Raw genomic sequence first — 19503 nt, forward strand, 5'->3', positions numbered from 1 at the left:
TAGACTTCCCCAGCTATAAAGCTTCACATTCATCACTATCACAGTAACATGCTTTGGGTATTATTAGCTACTTTTTACAGCTAAGAAAATTGAGGCTAAGAGTAAAAAATCAAGGGTCAGAGGAATCATATTACTTTCTCCTCTCTGACTTTAAATCATATGCTTTGTCACTCCTTATTTAAAAAGAACTTCAACTTTTTTTTTTTTTAGATTTTATTTATTTATTTTGAGAGAGGGGAGGGACAGGGGGAGAGAGAGAGAGAGAGAGAGAGAAGCATCACTGTGCGGTTGCTGGGGGTTATGGCCTGTAACCCAGGAATGTTCCCTGGCTGGGAATCGAACCTGGGACACTTTGGTTCCCAGCCCGTGCTCAATCCACTGAGCTATGCCAGCCAGGGCTAAACTTCAACTTTTTAAAATGTGGAATGAATACATGTTCATGACTTTATAACTATATTCTGCATTTTAATGGCTTTTGAACAATACTGAAATTGTTTTCAAATTAATAAAATATATGAATATATATAATATCTGAATGTGTTGAATACATACTAATGAAGTTATCAATTTTCTTTAAAGATGTTCAGAAAATGCTTCAATGTACTAAAATACTGACCTCATACAAAGAAGAATTCCTGGATCTGGAAAGGAAGTTCATTTGATCCTGCACCCTGCTTTTGAAGAGTCCTCTCAGACAATAGTAGAGAGTCTTTTAAAGCCAGAGGGAAAGGTGCTAAGGCTGGGGAAACAGTCTCTCATCAGTCTTGGCCCCTGAAACCATCTCCAAAGATATTCCCTTTTGCCAGGAGAACTCGTAGGGAGTTCTCTGGAATGGAGAGCTATCAGATTTGAGAAAGACAGCCTTTATAAAGAGCCCAGAAGCTTCCTGGTGAGAGGCATTTACCCACTAGAAACAAATTCCTAGGAGAGAACTCTAGAACAGGGCTGTGCCCTGCTAATCCTCTGAACAGCTATAAGCCAAAGCTTTGAATAGTGCAAAATAAGAGATAAGTGGCATTAATGAATCTCCCATCATTCATGTGATCATGAGATGGGAATCTCTCATCAAATGATGAGTTTGCTCCCATCATTTGCCATTAGTACAGCGTTCATAAGGCATAGGACCCAGATGACAAAGCAGTTTCTGAGTAACTATATTCACTGAGACTAGTGCAATATTACGTGCTGCAGAGCCCAAGGCCTTTCCTGGGCATTATGGATATCTTGGGGGTTGTTACTAACTATGCACTGACATAACAAAGGTTAACTTAAATGGAAGCAATAAGCATATAAAAACATGTTCCACATTACATGTCATGAGAAAATGCAAATTAAAGCAACAGTGAGATACCACTACAAACCTACTGGAATGGCCAAAATCCAGAGCACTAAGAGTACCAAATGCTGGTGAGGATGGGGAGCAACAGAAACTCTCATTCATTGCTGGTGGAAATGTACAATGGTATAGCCACTTTGGAAGAAAGTTTGGTGGTTCCTTACAAAACTAATCACACTCTGACCACACAGTCCAGCAATTCACTTCTTACTATACACCCACACAAGTTGAAAACTTGTGTCTACACAAAAATTGCACATGGGTGTTTACAGCAGCTTTGTCCATAACTGCCAAAACTTCAAAGCAACCAATTCAGGGTCCGATAGAAATAACACCTGCTTGAGTGAGGTCGGTAGGGTACTAATACAAGGGTAATAATTTATAGTTTTAATTTGAACATCTTTCTTAAAATGCCATAGGGTGATGCTTGATATGATATTGTTATGTTACAGAATTACATACTTAGGATTTTATAATAAAAGATTTTGGAGTAATGAAAGATTTTATAATAAAAAGTTTTCTGATGTTATTGGTGCCAGACCCTATATATTTTTCAGTAGGTTAATGAATAAATAAACTTTTATACATCCAGACAATAAAATGTTTCCTGCACTAAAGAGAAATTAGCCATCAATTACGAAAATACATGAATAATCTTAAATGCATGTTGCTAAGTGAAAGAAGCCATGTAATTCCAACTATATGACATTCTGGAAAATGCAAAACTATGGAGACAGTAAAAAGATCAGCAGTTGCTAGGGGCTGGAGGAAAGTTGGATTTAATAAATGGAGCACTGGGGATTTTTTAGGGCAGGGAGAACAATGTGTATGATACTATAATGGTGGATATATGTCATTGTACATTTGTCTATACCCATGTAATGCACAAGACCAAGAGTGAGCTCTGAAGTAAACTATGGACTTTGAATAATGGTGATGGACCAATGTAGGTTCATCAGTTGTAACATGAACCACGCTGGTGGGCGATATGGACAATGGGGGAGGCTATGTATGTGTGGGGGGCAGGTGATGTATGGTCAATGTACACACTTTTCACTCAATTTTCTGTGAACATAAAACATCTTTAAAGAATAAAGTCTATTTTTAAAGTGATTAAAGAAAACTACAGAACTGTTTCAATCTCTTATGTATCCATCAAAAGTTTACCAAGGCACTAGGCTGTTCTGATAGATGGCCTAACACTAAAACCAGTACATTTACCTCTGTGGTGGAGACAATTAAGCATGTTGAACAGAGTTTATGCCAAAGCAGTGGAAACTCATAAATGGCTTTTAGCCTTTGCCTATTAATATAGCCTTCAAAATTAGTGGTGAACTGAGAATGTTGTTAAGTTTTAAGAATAATAACTAATTAAACATACTTCTTGGCATACAAAGCTGTGCCAAGATTTATGTTGCCTAGCAAGGATCTGCTATATGGAAAGGGGGCAGGGGGTGATGTAATTATTTGCACTAGCATTGCTGTAGAGCAGACACCTTAATTGTTCTGTTTAATTTTTTTCTCCTTTTAAAAGATTCTAAGCCCTGGCTGGCGTAGCTCAGTGGATTGAGCACGGGCTGGGAACCAAAGTGTCCCAGGTTCAATTCCCAGCCAGGGTACATTCCTGGGTTGCAGGCCATAACCCCTAGCAACCGCACATTGATGTCTCTCTCTCTCTCTGTTTCTCCCTCTCTCTCTCTCTCTCCCCCCCTTCCTTCCCTCCCTAAAAATAAATAAATAAAATCTTTAAAAAAAAAAAAAGATTCTAGATCCCTGGGAGAGTCTGGAAAGACACATTCCTTTCCAGAAATTCATCAAGAACCTAACAAAATATACCACTGTTTTTATATAGCTTCTGGATAAATAGAAACAGCCTTTCCCCCAGAAAGCCCTTTTCGGAATGGGGGACACTTTTGCATAGCCTGGAATGACTTTGCCATGAAATGTATGAGACTCAGTGGGAAAAATTGCAATTCATATGGAAGCTCCCAAGATACAAAAGCAAAGGAGATGCCCAGGCTGTTACAGAGATGCAAATGTGAAAATGTTGCTGCTCATGCTGAGGACTCCAGTCTGAATAGGGCTGGTCCCTGAGCAGGGCTGCAGGTAATGGTGCAGTTAGCAGAACCTCAGACTCTTTTCCAGAGCAAACCCAAGGGATTTAAATCATTCACCACTCCAGGCCTAATAGTCAGTGGAAACAGAGACAAGAGGCATAATGAATGGCTAAGTGTTTTCTAGTTGGCTTGTCCCAGGCCCTGAATATTTTGAACATTTTCCGTGCATTCACTCACCCAATTAGAGCTGACATAGCATTGGTTACACTCATAGTATTTGGAACCAGACAGCCAGGGTCCAACTGCTTCGTCACTTAATGTGTGACCTTGTGTTAATTTCTTCACTTTTTACAATGGGAAAATAATTATATCTAGTTCACAGATTTATTTTATATAATAAATAAAATGACCCAATATTAATTTATGGAAAAGTCTTAGCATAGTACATTCTGCACACCTTCAAAATGTATTATTATTTGTCACAACTATTATGGTTTTTCATTAATATAGCAGTTTAATAAACTTTCATTTAGTGCCAAGTAGGTGTCACATACTGCACTCCAGACATGAGATGTAAAGGTGTAGTCTCCACCTTCAAGTTCACACTTCTGATAGATAAGGCAACTGTTACAAGAAGACAGATCTGATTCGGACTTCTCTGTTTCTGATCTTTTGCTTCCTAGTTCCCTGAGGAATCTGGCCTTGCAGCCCCTCTGGCACTATCCTGAGAGCACTGTCTTTCCACCTTCTCTGCTTCAACCCTACTGAACTTACCTTCTGTTCTCTGAATATGGCATGCTTTGCTCACCTCTGAGCTTTGTCTCAATCTGTTCATTGTGGTAGTACTAAGGCGTTTATTGATTCCTTGGTTCTGCCCCAAAGGTAACTCAAAAGACATTTTACTGACATAAAATTTACTTTTGTATAACAATTGAAATTGTTTTTTCCTAAGTTTTCTGATTTCAAATTGAAGCTACATTAATGTAAATTGAATATTGTGGGGTTTTTAAATTTTGCTCTTTGTTTTGTTTTTTTGTGTTTGTTTTCACTTGCCCTGCTCCATGGTTTCCCAATATGGTGCTGAGTTTGCTTATGGGATATAACACCACAGTGGCTGCCTGTGCCTAAAACATTTTCTTGACCTTCTAACAGTCTGTTCACAGTACCCTCTACTCTCCTCCCCTCCTCCCTAGCTCCCCTGGAAATAGTTTCTCACCATTTGTTTCTATATAGCAGATCTTTGCAAGGCAATGTAATTCTTGGCACAGTTCTTTATGCCAAGAAGTATGCTTAATTAGTTGTTATTTTGTATTTACTTAGATCTCCTTTCAGCAACTATATTTCATTAGCTTCCCTTGACCACCTGGGGCTAGGTTATCCCAACACTTATGTGATGATCTATATGAATTCTTCCCAAACATAATTGTCACAAGAGTCCCTTAGGTATCTTTCAAAAATGCAGAATATGATTCAATACATCTAATATATTGCATTTCCAGCAAGCATTCTAACAAGCACACTTATGCTACTAGTCTTTCAATAGCAAAGATGTCTACTAATTTCCATTTTAGAGTAACTATGACACAGTATTGTAATTTCTCATATACTTAACTATGTCCTCCCCTAGACTTTGTATACCTGGGGCAATGTCTATTGCATTCACTGTTTTAACCTCAGATCTTGTTTAATAACAGATATGTGGTATGCATGCAATATTTTTGTAATAATGAATAATGAATAAAGAATGTTGATGGGAGCATTACAAGATGTAGTAGGAGCAGAGAGGAATTAGATAAATAGGAATGATAAGAATAACCAGAGAAGTTAAATGAGAGAGGTAAGAATGAGCTGTATTTCTTTGTCCCCTGAAATTGAATGGTCGGTGTTGGCCAAACCAACAGGGTAGAACTGCTCATAATTTGACAAGGCTGGATCCAGGAGGAGAGGAAAATGAGACTTTCATCAGACCATGGAGGGTCAGTAGAAGTTGTAGGACCCTGATATTTTTTATAAATAGTGGCCTAAACAGAACAATCATTAATGCAGTGACCATTTTTTGTTATTATTGTTTGCTTGCTTTAGATTTATTTCTACAATTTTAGTACATTAACTCTAGATTACCTGATATGCCTCAGGGCTCTTGCTCATGTCTCAGACTTTCTGTTTCTTTCAGAACTTGCACTATGCATTGTGTTGTAAGACTCTTAGCCCTGATTTCTGCTTTTCCACTTCCTGATTCAGCATGACCGTCCATATAAACTGCTACATGCATGAATTTTAAAGGTTGTACAGCATTTTATGACTGGATATAACATTTTATTTTTATGTCACTGAGAATTTTTGTTACCTATAGTTTTAACTACTGTGAATAATGCTGTAATTGATGTTTCCTTCTATAAAACATAGCCTGTATCTCTGATAAATTGCTTAGGATGAATTTTTAGAAATAGAATATTATAGGTATATTGAGGCAATATACTGGAAAATTCACCTCCAGAAAGTTCACACAAACATTATAAAATACTGCTTAGTCCACTATAATACAGAAACACAATACTGTGTATTAAGTTTTTAAAAAAATGTGTTGATTTGACAGGAAAAAATATTTCACTATTTACTGTAGTAAAATATTGATAATAAATAACATTGCAAGTCCCTATGGCACAGTTTTCTGTAAAATATTGATAATAAGTAACATTACAAGTCCCTATGGCACAGTTTTCTGTAAAACATTGATAATAAATAACATTGCAAGTCCCTATGGCACAGTTTTCTGTAAAACATTGATAACAAATAACATTGCAAGTCCCTATGGCACAATTTTCTTGTTTCTAGTTCTGCTCTTTCTCTTTGGACTAACAAGTTTGGAAAGCATGAATATGAAGGCAAATGATGTCACAGACTGGTATGTTTCCATGGTTGAATGAATGGTATTGGTATTGACAACTGCACATTCCTGTTGCTGTGTAATTTTATTGAGGGACATTTTGCTCAGACTTTAGAAGGTTGAATCAAATTACCAAAAAGAAGACTCTTTTGCTGGGCTGGATGGAGAGTAGGTTGGTGAGAAGAGCCCTGCTTTGAAAGCATGTGTACCAGTGTGAGTCAGCACCATTCCAGTGTGCACACCAGTTCCACGTGATATTCCTGCAGTACTATTGCTCTGAGAAAAAAAAATCACATTCTTTTGGCCAGGATAAATATAAATATGATCCCTTCTAAGTCATTTCTGAGACTAATGGGAATTGAGTCACTGCCCTAGAAGTTTCCCAGCCTGGTAGAGAAAATGTTTTCAAAAGTCTCGAGGAGTTCATTATAAGCACACACAACAGAACAAACTTTCATATGTCAAATATAAGCTTACACAAGTGACAACGTGTTAACATCTCGTCTGGCACACAACATGCATGTGTGCTACAGAGTTTAGAATGACTTGAACTGGAATTAGTGGAAGAAGAATAGTTGTATGACGATTCTCTAAGAAATGAACTTTAAAAATCAAAAGGGTCTCCAAATATCCCAAGGTTTGAATATTGGTTGTGCCACTTATTAACTGAAAAACCTAAGTAATTACTTAAACCATTTAATCCTTGGTAACAGCATAAATCAAAGTAATAATAGATTCTTCTACCAAATTTATTATCTTCCAGTTTTGTGGGTTAGAAGTCTGAAGTGAGTCTCACAGAGCTAAAACCAAGGCATCAGCAGGGCTGCATTCCTTTCCATAGGGCCTGGGAAAGAATCAAAACTCTCCTGTTTTCTCCTTCTAGTTGCTAGCCACATGTCTTGGCTTGTGGTCTCCTTCTGTCATCTTCAAAGCCAACAACAGTGGAGCAACCTCTTCTCATAGTGCCATCTTTCCAGTTCTCTATTTTTAAGAACTCACATGCTTAGACTAGGCCCACCCAGATAACCCAGGATAATGTCCCCATCTGGGTCTTCAACTTGAATCATATCTGCAAACTTCCTTCTGCCACATAAAGGGAGCATATTCACAGGTTCCAGGCATTGGGACACAGATATCTTCCCTGGTCATTATTTTGTCTACCACAAACAATTGATATAAAATCTTAAGACATACAATGCATAACAAAATAGTGTTTGGGGTTTTTTTTCAAGGAGAGAGCATGAACACAGCCCCCACTACAACAAATTATGCAGTCAAGTTCCCCACATTTGGGGAAATGAGCAGGGCTCAGCACACCCAGAGAGCAATGGATAAGCCTCACATTGGGAAATCCATCTTCATGATCATGGTGTCTCCCCTGCAAGATAGGTATTATTGTTATTATTTTTTTTACATGATAAAGAATAAAATATTTTAGGCCAATGCATTTGGCCTAAATTTACTGTGGTAAGACAGACTGGGTGGTGGAGAGAGATAAGCCCGGATGCAGGGAGAATAGTTAAGAAAATGCTGAAATTACCCAAGTGGGAGATACTTGTGCCTTGGGATGTTTGGAGGTGATGGGGAGTATTAAATTCTGGTAATATTTTCAAAGATATTGGCAGAATTTGCAGGTTTGTATGCAGAGTGTAGGAGACAGAAATCAAGAATGACATTTATGCTCAGCATGATCCAGAAATAAAAGGGATATCTGAGCATCTAAAGGGGCTGTAAAGCTACATCTGTGGGGACAGTTTACTAGAGACTAAAGAGGGCAGTAGTCACTTCCCGTCTGATGACATTACTGGCCAGATCCATCACCCACCAACCCAAATTCTGTGATATAAGGTACCACCCTCAATATCTGAACACAAGTGGGAAAAACCCCAAATTATTGAGATTACTTTTTTTCCATCTAGTCGGCTAGAATTCTAAAATAGAAAATAGATTGAATTATGAAAAAGTAAAACTTTATTTCTGCACACCTAACTTGTGGACTGAGATTTGCTTAGTATATTCATCAAGTACTTAGTTCACACCTCAAAGATGACCTTATCAATGTTTGTCAACATTGATGACTACTGGTTAATCTGTTTTCTAGGCTAAACTGGGAGACCCTGGACAGTAAGAATTACATTGTATTCTTTTTTAAATCCTCAGCACTTAGCATGATGTTTAGAATATATAGGCACTCTTATGAACATGTACTAGATACATGTGAGGATGAGTCAGTTGTTTCTTCTGCTTGCAAAGAGAGGATACTAGGAAGCCCAGGCAGGCTAATGAAATATGACTGCTGTGAGTAACAATAGATGCTAAAGCATTTATGGGGTAAAGTCTAATTTACATTTGCAAAAGCAGATGGCTTTTAGCAGTCTGGTATAAAATTTGATCTTAAAAATTCCTCCTCAGAGTGGCTTTTAGAGTTGGCATGAGGTTTCTGGGAATGATGAGAATTTTCTAAGATTAGATGGTGATTATGCTATTGCAAAAGTCTGAGAATTTACAAAGACCTATTGAATTGTACTTTAAGTGGGTGAATTTTAAGGTATATGAATCATATCTCAAAACTGTTTTTACAAAGAACCCTTCCATAAAAGGGCACAAGGACAATAAAATACATATCAGCCTATAAAACACTTTGCCACAGTAACTAATTACATAATGGAACAGATATAAAAAGACTAGTATGATGGAAAAAGAAATCTGGGAACACCCAGACACTGGAGACACAAGTTACACCACCAGCAGGAACTGGTCTCTCAGCTCTGTCACTGTCTCTATGAGGCTGGAACAAGTCCCCTCATAAGCTTGGATCTCCCCTGAAACCTACAGCCTCCTCAGCCTTCTAAGTCAGCCTAAGAACAACAGACTGTCCTGCTGTATGGGCTCTGTAAGTAAATCTGTTTTGTTCGATGAAAACACTTGACTCTGGATGAACTGAGGTTTCTTATGCACAGGACAGAATTTTCTCACGCTGTACAAAATCAGGTTAGAGAATGAGGTGGTAGACTGAGGTGGATGGAAGAATTTGTAGAATTATTTATTCTCAGGAAATCTATATTTTGTTCTGTCTGGTATAGGTTGGATAGTTGGTTGTTCATTAATCAAATGACTTCATCATTGTACTAATATATTTATGGTGTTTAGTGGTTTGGTGCTTGAAAAAACCAAAGAGGTTATCAGAGGCTTAAAACCTCATTTCTAAGCTCAATGTTTCTTAATAAAAGTGATAAAAATGCCAATTTGAATACCTACTGCATGCCAGGTACTGTATTAGGCATATTCTACCCCATAGATGATGAAACTGGATCAAAAACAGTTTATATTACTTGCAAGTGAAATAGTTCTTAAAACCATAAGCCTTGGAATTAAGAAGAACTGGGTTTGGAATCTCAGCTCAGACATTCCCTAGTTGTGTGTGACCCTGTATATGTTTCATAATCTCTCGGATACTCAGCCTCTTTAGCAGAAAAGAGAATTTAAAGTGAATTTAATAATGCCACTTGCCACATGATATTGTACTAAGAATTAAAATTATATGTTTGTAACATGCTCAGCACAGTAATAGTCATGGAACAAGTTCCAATCAGTGGCAGCTATTATTGTTATGTTTAATATTTTTATTAGCATTGTTGTACAAAGTCTCAAAACTAGTTAGTGTCTGTGCAAGGATCCACACCATGGTCAGTCACACACTTTGACAATGGCTTGGACAATAGTGATAATGACATATGATCTACTTCATCAGTTAAAGACATAAACACAAGCTACAGCTCACAACAGTGCAACGACGAAGAGAATCATTTTGATCTAAGTGGACAAGAAAATTAGTTGAAAGACTATAGGTCATTTCTCACAAGAGAAAAGGAAGGTTGTGTATGGATTGGAGTGGATGAATTAAACAGGTTTGAGGATGATGGCAATGCAAAAGAGTAGCTCAGGGGAATTTTAGTACTTCCTCCTAATTGTACCCATTAGTTCCCCTTTATTCTTTGATATAAACAGTAACATTCCTTCAATGTAAGAAAATACAATGAAATATCCAGTGTGAGAAAATGCATGAAATACACCTTCAAATACTCACTACTAACTATATTGCTCTTACTTTGACTTCATATGTGGACTACCTGATGTTCTAATTTTTGACATTTCACAAGTAGAATCAAGACAAAATGCAATTAATATTTGTATATAGGTGATGAGAGAGGGGGAAAAGAATGGGTGGATACGACATCTGTGTGTGTGAGGATGGTAATACTAATTAGATGATTTGCTAGAGTTTGATGTCATTTACTAATAAATAAAGCAAAGGCGAGGGAGTGAGGTTGGAATGGGGAAAGAAACACACTGGATTTGACTCACACTGAGGTTGGGTTATCTGAGGGATTGTGAGTGAAGATGTCCCTCAAGAGGAGATAAAATTTTTTCACCTTTTATTCACCAGCACCCATCACTACCTTTGATTTGTTCTCCTGCTGTGAATTACTTTTTCTAAATTGTTGATGTGATCTCCTCGCTGTAGTTCCACGATTTGGTACTGCCTTCAAGTTTAAAACCTTGCCACAGCTTTAAAAATTCTATCAACTTGGAAGTATAGAACTCAGAAGAGTCCACAATTAGATTTCAGTATTGCAAGTCATCTTGATATAAATGCTATTTAATGCCATGGAAATAACTAAGATATTCCAAGGAGAGTGTAGGATCTCAGATAGCAAGAAAAGAAGAGGGACTTCTTGGGAGTTGGGGGAGAAAGACTCCAAAAGAATACCATAATTTGGAGACACAGAACAAAAATATTGTTTGGTAAATGGGGACAGGGGAAACCCACAGAATAACTGTCACTGAAGGTAAGGAAGGAAAAAGTTTCAAAGGGGAAGTGGGAAACATGGGGAAAAAATGAGAGGAAGGGGAGAAAAACAAACCTGAAAATAAACTTTTAGATTTGGTATTTAGAGAGTCATTAGTGACATCAGTTGGAGAATTTTCTTTGAGTCATTGGAGAAAGACTCCAGACTGTTAGTGAAGGTGAAAGAAAAATAAACAAAAACAGATTGTCCAAAGAACATTTTTGTCATAAAATATATGGCATGAAACGGAGAGAGATACGGGGTTTATGTCTTACCACCCTCACTGACTAAGCACAATGGCCAATCATAATATATAGTTGATATATCTTGGTTAAATTAGGTGTGTGTTGAAAACATCTACAGAAAAGTGTGGAAAGCTTTCATTTGTTTAGGTTGGGATAAAATCCGAATATTGTAGAATGCTAAACAAAAGCCAGTGGTACAAAATAAGATACTAAAAAGAAAAGAAAATTTGCTGTAGTTAAATTAGAAGAGACAGAGAATTTGTTCATTTACTCATAAAATATTTGAAAATGGCTGTTTCTTGATGCTTTGCAACTAAATTCCTTATTTGCAATCTAAGTTCCTTATTCTTCCCTGGAATGCAAGAGTTTCATTTCCTGGCCTCCCTGAGTCCTCCAGCTTCACACATAAGTGTCCAACATAGCAATTCTCTTGTATTTTCTTGTTTCACTCAGTCTCTGCTCATGTCTTTATGTCAAAAATGCTCTCTCCTGCTTTTCATCCTCATGAACTCACTGTATTCCTCAAAACCTTTGGGGGGGTTTCATTTTCTTTATTTTATTGCTGTTCAAGTACAGTTGTCTGTATTTTCCCCTCACCACTCCCCCTCCACTCAGCCATCACCACCTCTCTCCCTTGATCCCACCCCCCACCTTGGTTTTCTCCATGTGTCCTTTACTTTTTGTACCTGAAAACCCTTCCCCCTCCCCCCCCCCCCATTATTTTCCTCCCACCTTCTCTCTGGTCACTGTTAGTTTGTTCTTAATTTCAATGGCTCTGGTTATATTCTGCTTGCTTGTTTTTTTTGTTGTTGTTGTTGATTGAGTTCCACTTAAGGTGAGATCATATGGTATTTGTTTTTCACTGCCTGGATTATTTCACTTAGCATAATGCTTTCCAGTTCTAGCCATGCTGTAACAAAAGCTAGGAATTCCTTCTTTTTGCTGCATAGAATTCCACTGTGTAAATGTACCACAGTTAATTGATCCACTCATTTACTGATGGGCACTTAGGTTGCATGGAGCACTTGGCTATTGTAAATTGTGCTACTATGAACATAGGGGTGCATGGGTTCTTTTGGATTGGTGTTTCAGGGTTCTTAGAATATAATCTTAATAGTGGAATTACTGGGTCAAAGGCAGTTCCAGTTTTAGCTATTCATCAAAACTTTACACAGTTATATTTTATGTACTGTTAAGATTTCTTGGAAATAATAATTCTTGAAGACTTACAGACACATTCTTGCATACACACACTCTCTGTATCTGTCACTCCACAATATTTCTGTCTTATTGCTTAGAAACATCATGTTTTGTACACTCTACAAGCAATGGTAGAGTTACATATCCTCTGACATGTAACTATTACAGTGCCCAGCATGTAGTAAGTATTCAAAACTTGCCCTTTTTCATTTCTCATTTCCATAAGTCACCAGTTCTTATTAAAAATAAGGGTTTGGGCTTTAAAAAGAAAAAGTCCTGGCAACCTCTCTGATTTTCTCAGGCACCAAACCACTGTTGTTTCACTTGCTTCATATGCTTAGTGTTGACACTATACACAGTGTGAGCTCTCGGTTGAATACTGAAACGAAGTAAATGTTTATGGTAGATGATCAGGAGCTTGTGTGGAGTTACTGACTGTGAAAAGGAATAAGGAATCCCCTGTGTCTGAGTCCAGCATAAATGAGGAGCAGGTGAGGAAGATATAGAAAGGAGGGAGCTGAATTTGAAGGCATTCTCTTCTGCCAGGCTCAATGCAGATCATTTCAACCTCAACTCTGCATTTTTCTTCTGAGCTCCAAGCCAGAAATGGAAGGGGAAATCTGACAAAACGAATGCAATAAGAAAGGAGTAAATTGTTTGAATTAATGAAATAATGTAAAGGGAACCATGAACAAGTTAGAATGAGTGAGAGATTCTTCAGCTAGTAATTTTTAAAAAAATAACTGATTGTTGAGTGGGTCACGGGCCAGCAGTGATGACGGAACGCTGTGGATGGCTCGTCAAAAAACATGCAAGAAAAGAACATGCACAGAGACAAACTAGTTTCTGTGGGGAGGTAGGAACGAAATGGCCACCCCCCCTAGTGGGGAGCGCGCTGATTTACAGTCCATACCTGTTTTTATTGGGCTCATTTTGCATAATAATTCAGGTAAAGTACAGTACTTATTAGGGGGAAGTAAGGAACTATAGAAAACAAGGAAGTCTGAGGTTCTATTTTGAGTCGGGGTAAAAGAGCTGTAAGACTTTGAGGAACAAACTAACTTCCTCCTTGGACCCTTCTCATTCAACTGAGAGCATTCTAAACAAAGAAGGTTTCACAGTAATTTACATATTCTTTCTTAAGCCTGATCACCCGCGGAATCCGCCCCTTTCAGCACAGAGCTGCACCACCCTGTCATTGTTTGAGGCTTAGGTGGAGCACAGTAACTAAGGCAACCAAGAAATGAGATTTTCTCCCACACAATGAGAACCCAGGCTATGTCAAAGCCGAGGAGCGAGGGTCCATCACCCCCTTTTGCTGCAGCCCCCTAGGTCCTTCTTTTGGGGGACCTCCCAAAGTGATCGTGCCTGTCTTAGGTCGTTCCCCCCTTGGGGAATCTTACCCGTCTTTGGCTAACCGACCAAGCTTTTTGGGGTTCAGTTATGAATAAAGCAGCAGAAGCAGCATTCCTGCCAGGGAGATAAGCTTTTGTCTCCTTGCTGGCTTACAGTTCCAAGGGCATTCCCTTAGCCTTAGCCTAGGCGAGGGTTTCAGCTTCTGATACCAGTCAGGGTGGTTCCCAACAACTGATCTCATAAATTACCTAAAACTCAGTGATCAAAATTCCAACTCACTCATTGTGTGTATTATCATAAACATCATGAAAATCATAGTGATAGCCAGAGTTAATCAACACATGCGAAGGCCCTCTGTACTCTCGCAACCATTTTTATTATTCATCATTGGATATTAGATGTTGGAGTTATTTAGAAATAGTGCTATTCCTTCTCCTTCACTTCATTATAAATTTTTAAGGGGAGTTTTCTTCATGTTATGTCATACTTTCTACTCTGCACAAAGTAGGTGCTCAGCAAATGTCTCTGAGAACATAAGGCAAGAGCCAAGCACAAATATTACAAGTTCATTCTGCCACAATAATTTTTACATATGCTTTTCTAAAAGCCTGGGAATACCTCTCAACTTAGACAAAACATAGAATTCTTTCAAGCACTGATTTTTCTAACTAACCATCTCTAAATACCCAGATCCTTTTGTACATAGAATTAAAGAATTCCCTGTTTCATGATTACTCTACCTCCCTCTAACTCCAGGAGTTGACTTCAAAGACTGAGTCCCAGGCTCTTTAAATCAATAATAGTAAATAAACAGGACAAAAACATGTGGAAAATGAGAGGTGCACTGACTATTTAAAACTATCCTATGTATCATTTATTTAATAACTACAGTTTTAGTTTGTCCTTCTGCTCGATACATAGTTTCTTCAAAGCTAAGTATAGTTACTAAAAATGTTTTTTCAGAAGTCAGCCTATTTATGAAAAGTGTCAATAGAACTTGTTAGCCTGTTAAACTTTCACAGCTTATTGTGAAATGCATACCAGTTGGGCAAGGCTTGATTTCTGTATGAAGTCAACAGTATTCATGACATTTAATAAATAGTCACTGGAAGTGTCAAAAAGATGTTCCCTCTCTTAGTGCATGCCCCCTTCCTGTTAACTCTTATTTTCATTATGAGGTTGGCTGAAGCATTCCTGGCAGTAACTTCACTGGTTCCCTGAGGACACTCTTGTAACCCTAAACTTTAGAATTTACGTTATAGTTCACTTACTTAACTCATGTAACTTAATGTTTTTGTTTTCTCTAATTTTCAATTCAAAATTTCCCAATTTTTAAACTAATGTATTTTTTAGGGAATCCTTGAGGTGGCACTTTATCTGGTGAACTTGTGTGTGCTGAAAACTCTTGGGTTTCCCCAAGCAACAGTGATCTTAATGCTGGCTGCTTCCCAATGATTGAGCCCTCTCTCCAGCCACAAGAGAGGCCCCCTCTGATTTCCCCAGTCCCCTCTTCCAACTCATACATACCCATATATCTAGTTTGAATTCTCTGCTCAATGAAAAAAGCCAGAAGACATTTGCCGTCAGGTTATATCTTTCCCCTCAAAGCAAAACAGTAATATCGTATTAGGTATCTCTTGGAAAGTATGTCTTCACAAAATGGAGAAAATCTGTTCTGGAAACAACTCGTCTTCAAGCAGACTGAAGAGAGAAATATATCTGAATGTGGCAGCACATTATGTCAAATGGGGGCAGAGGCCTCTGTCCCTACGGTGGTAAGTCTGTTCTGACTGTCCATCTCTCTCAAACATGATGCCAGCTCCTGCAATCTAACTGCCACTGTGAAGGTTAGATACTGTAGTAAGCTGCATGTGACTGCACTGGTCCTAAGCCATTTACCACAATGTAAGATGTTACTTGTATTATAAACCAGTATCTCTTTCTCACTATTTTCTGGTTTCCGAAATTGTCTTGAGATTCTCTGCTTTCTATACTTCTGGCTGATGTAGTATTATTGCTCTTCCATAGCCCCAATGTCTTTTTCTCTGAAGCCAACTATACAGGAAAACCAACGTGCAACCTCTTCATCACAATTTAAACATTCCAGGAAGAATGAAATATGATCAGTCAGCCTTGGATAAAATGTCTTTATTTAGTCCAGTCATCTCTGACTAAAGGAATGAAAGCAAAGGTCGCATAGAATAAACATAGCTACAAGCAAAGGGCCCCGGGGAAGAAAAATTGTGGGCTGACATAAATGCAAAACTATAAAATAAAAAATAAATTAATGGTGCCTACTATAGCAGTTAAAAACTTACAATTCTTTTATCAATTTAAATGAGTCATTCATATTTGTGTAGCATATAAATATTCATCTTTGGTTGGTTTGGGGTTCAATAAAATTATTTGAAACTAGATTTTTAATGCAGTTTTTTCACCATTCCAGTGTTTCACCTTGGAATTCTGTACTTATAATTCAGCATGTCCAACTTCCAGAATACCACATCCTCTTCCATCATTTTCCTGCTAACTGGCGTTCCTGGGCTGGAAGCCTTCCACACCTGGATCTCCATTCCCTTCTGCTTCCTCTATCTAACTGCCCTCTCAGGAAACAGCCTGATTCTCTTTGCCATTGTCACTCAGCCCAGCCTCCATGAACCCATGTACTATTTCCTCTCCATGCTGTCCACCACTGACCTCGGCTTGTCCATATCCACCCTAGTCACCATGTTGGGTATATTCTGGTTCAATGCCAGGAAGATCAGCTTTAATGCCTGCTTGTCACAGATGTTCTTTATTAAACTCTTCACTGTCATGGAATCTTCAGTGCTGTTGGCTATGGCCTTTGATGGTTTTGTAGCCATCTCTAATCCTCTCAGGTATGCCACCATTTTAACTGACTCCAGAATAGCTCAAATTGGAGTGTCCATTGTCATCAGGGGGACACTAACGCTGACACCAATGGTAGCCCTTCTTAAAAGACTGTCCTACTGCCACAGCCATGTGCTGCACCACTCCTACTGCTTCCACCCAGATGTGATGAAGCTCTCCTGCACGGACACCAGGATCAATAGCGCAGTTGGGTTGACAGCCATGATCTCTACTGTTGGGCTAGACTCAATCCTCATCCTCCTCTCTTATGTTTTGATCATTAAAACTGTCCTCAGCATCGCATCCCCAGAGGAGAGGAAGAAAGCCTTCAGCACATGTATCTCCCACGTTGGGGCTGTTGCTATTTTCTACATTCCATTGATCAGTCTATCCTTTGTTCACAGGTTTGGAAAACATGCCCCACCCTATGTACATACTATGATTGCTAACAACTACCTGTTGATCCCCCCTGTAATGAACCCCATCATCTACAGTGTGAAGACCAAACAGATACGTAGAGCTGTGATAAAAATTCTCCATCCCAAAGACACATAGACTCACAGAATTCTAGAGGCAGCCTACATCAGGCCTTGTTATTAAAAAACAGAACTAGTTATTATTAAAACCAAGTGATCAAAAATTTAAAATTAAGATTGGGTTATATGTAGGATATCAGCTAGTTTGACTCTATTTTAAAAACGTGGAGACAGAGACAGAAGAATGGAAGGGATAAACAGCCTAAAAGGTGTTATCCCCATCACCATTCTAAACTGTTGGTAATCCTGCCAATAGCCTTTCTCTTTTTACTTTATCCATTTCAAAGCAATTAGAATAACACATTATGAACAAAAAATCATGTTGTATGAGAATTAGGTAGTATTTCCTCACTGTAATAATAATTTTAACTAACATTTACCAATTCCTTTGACCAGTAATGGTTCTAAGTGTTTTTTACATCTATTCACACATCTTATACTCAAAGAACATTATACAGTAGCTACTTCTAACATCAATGAGAAAACTGAAACACAAAATGCTAAATAGCATGCTTAAACAGCTGGTAAGCCGCAAAGCCATATTTCACATCCATGCATACTGACTCCAGGGTCCCTCACACTCTTAACTTCGTGGTATATTGCTGCCTATACTGTAAACTACACATATAATTACTATACAATTAATATACATGTATAGCACTAGCAATTATATACATATATAACTAACTATACCTATATATGTATGTGTATATACATAATGATGTATGTATATAATTATACAATTCTTTCCTCTAGAAATTTTCAACCAAATTATGGAGGTTTGAAAAGTCCAAACAAATATTTAAATCTCACAAGTGTATATCTATCTACCTGTTCTCTCCCAACTAACTATATTCTAGAGTATGTCTCAAACCTCCATCAATTTTCTGCCCTAACAGAAACTGAAAAATGACTATAGATTTCAAATGAATTATAATTTGTGTCATTTACTTAGAAATCTTTTCATCTGTGGCATATATTTCATATAACTGCTTAATCCAGCAAGTTATTTTCAAGTTGGATATATCCATTAAGTCTCAGATTTTTAAAGCACATACTTCAAAGACACATCGGAATCACTCAATGTGGGCCCTATCACTGGTCTTAGATCCAACAAAAAAGTAGAAGCCACATCTACAGGGAACTCATTAAGTGACTATATTACTATTTAATAATAAGGATGGTGTCAAAATTCTCAGTATATACATCAATAATATTTTAGTCTCAATTATCATAATCTTCATCTCCTTGACCTTTGCATGCTGAAATGTGCCAGGATTGTGTTCTCAGACCTGCTAATTTCCTTTGTTGTATTTCCATTTTGGTCATCTCATTTGGCTTTATGGCTTTAAATACCATCTATATGCTGACACATCCCAAGCTAATATTTATACTCCAGATTCATATCTAACTGCCTATGTATCAGTATTTCCACCTGACTGTCCAGTAATCATGTTATATTCATTATGCCCCTGTACTCACATCAAAACAAAAACATAGTCAATCACAGTCTCCCAAAGCTCAGAAAATCTGCTTTTAATTTTCTGAGAGAGAACACTTGGAGCCATGGTGCATGTCTCTCCCATTCCACAGCCAACTTATGGGCAAATGCTGATAACTCTTTCTTCCAGATATTTGAGATATCAGTGCCTGAAATCCAACTTTCTACCACCTCTACTGCTATCCCCATGCTCCAATCCATCGTCATCTTCGAACTGAATATGATACTCTCTTGCGGATCTTCCTTCACCAGGAAACAACACAAACCCACAAGACAAATCGTGTCACTTCCTCTGTTAAACATGTTCCTGTAGCCTCCTGTCTTGCCCAGGGAAAATTCAGACATTATATCTTATACCTGGCTCCTTTCCCCCAACTCAACTTCATCTCCAACTACTCTTCCCTTCATCCACTCTCCTACACCTGCCCACCCTAACCACCGAATATTTCCTTATACTCACCAAGCATGCTTCAACATCAGACTTCACATCTTCTGTTCTTTCTACCTAAAATGTTTCCCCCCAGGCACCCACATGATTTACTATCTCACTTTATGAAGGTTTCTGCTTAAGCATCATCTTATTACAGGGCCCTTGACATTATAAAAAATAGCAACACCTCTCCCCCTCAGTTCCTATCTGCATTCACTCTTTTCCCTATCCACC

General features: G+C 38.1%; 1 protein-coding gene and 1 non-coding gene across 2 annotated transcripts; one reads left to right on the top strand and one right to left on the bottom strand.

Moving 5' to 3' along the window:
* Positions 1 to 7509: 7509 nt before the first annotated feature.
* LOC114501235 lies at positions 7510 to 7673 on the bottom strand. The gene has a single exon (XR_003684985.1). It is a non-coding gene; the product is annotated as a U1 spliceosomal RNA (small nuclear RNA).
* An 8711-nt stretch (positions 7674 to 16384) lies between these two features.
* LOC114500454 (olfactory receptor 51F2-like) lies at positions 16385 to 17566 on the top strand. The gene has a single exon (XM_028517153.2). The coding sequence runs from the start codon at positions 16413 to 16415 to the stop codon at positions 17355 to 17357; it is 945 nt and encodes a 314-aa protein (XP_028372954.1). The 5' UTR covers positions 16385 to 16412; the 3' UTR covers positions 17358 to 17566.
* Positions 17567 to 19503: the final 1937 nt, after the last annotated feature.

The sequence above is a fragment of the Phyllostomus discolor genome, chromosome 6 (genome assembly GCF_004126475.2).
Source record: "Phyllostomus discolor isolate MPI-MPIP mPhyDis1 chromosome 6, mPhyDis1.pri.v3, whole genome shotgun sequence".
In the NCBI taxonomy this organism is placed as follows: Eukaryota; Metazoa; Chordata; class Mammalia; order Chiroptera; family Phyllostomidae; genus Phyllostomus; species Phyllostomus discolor.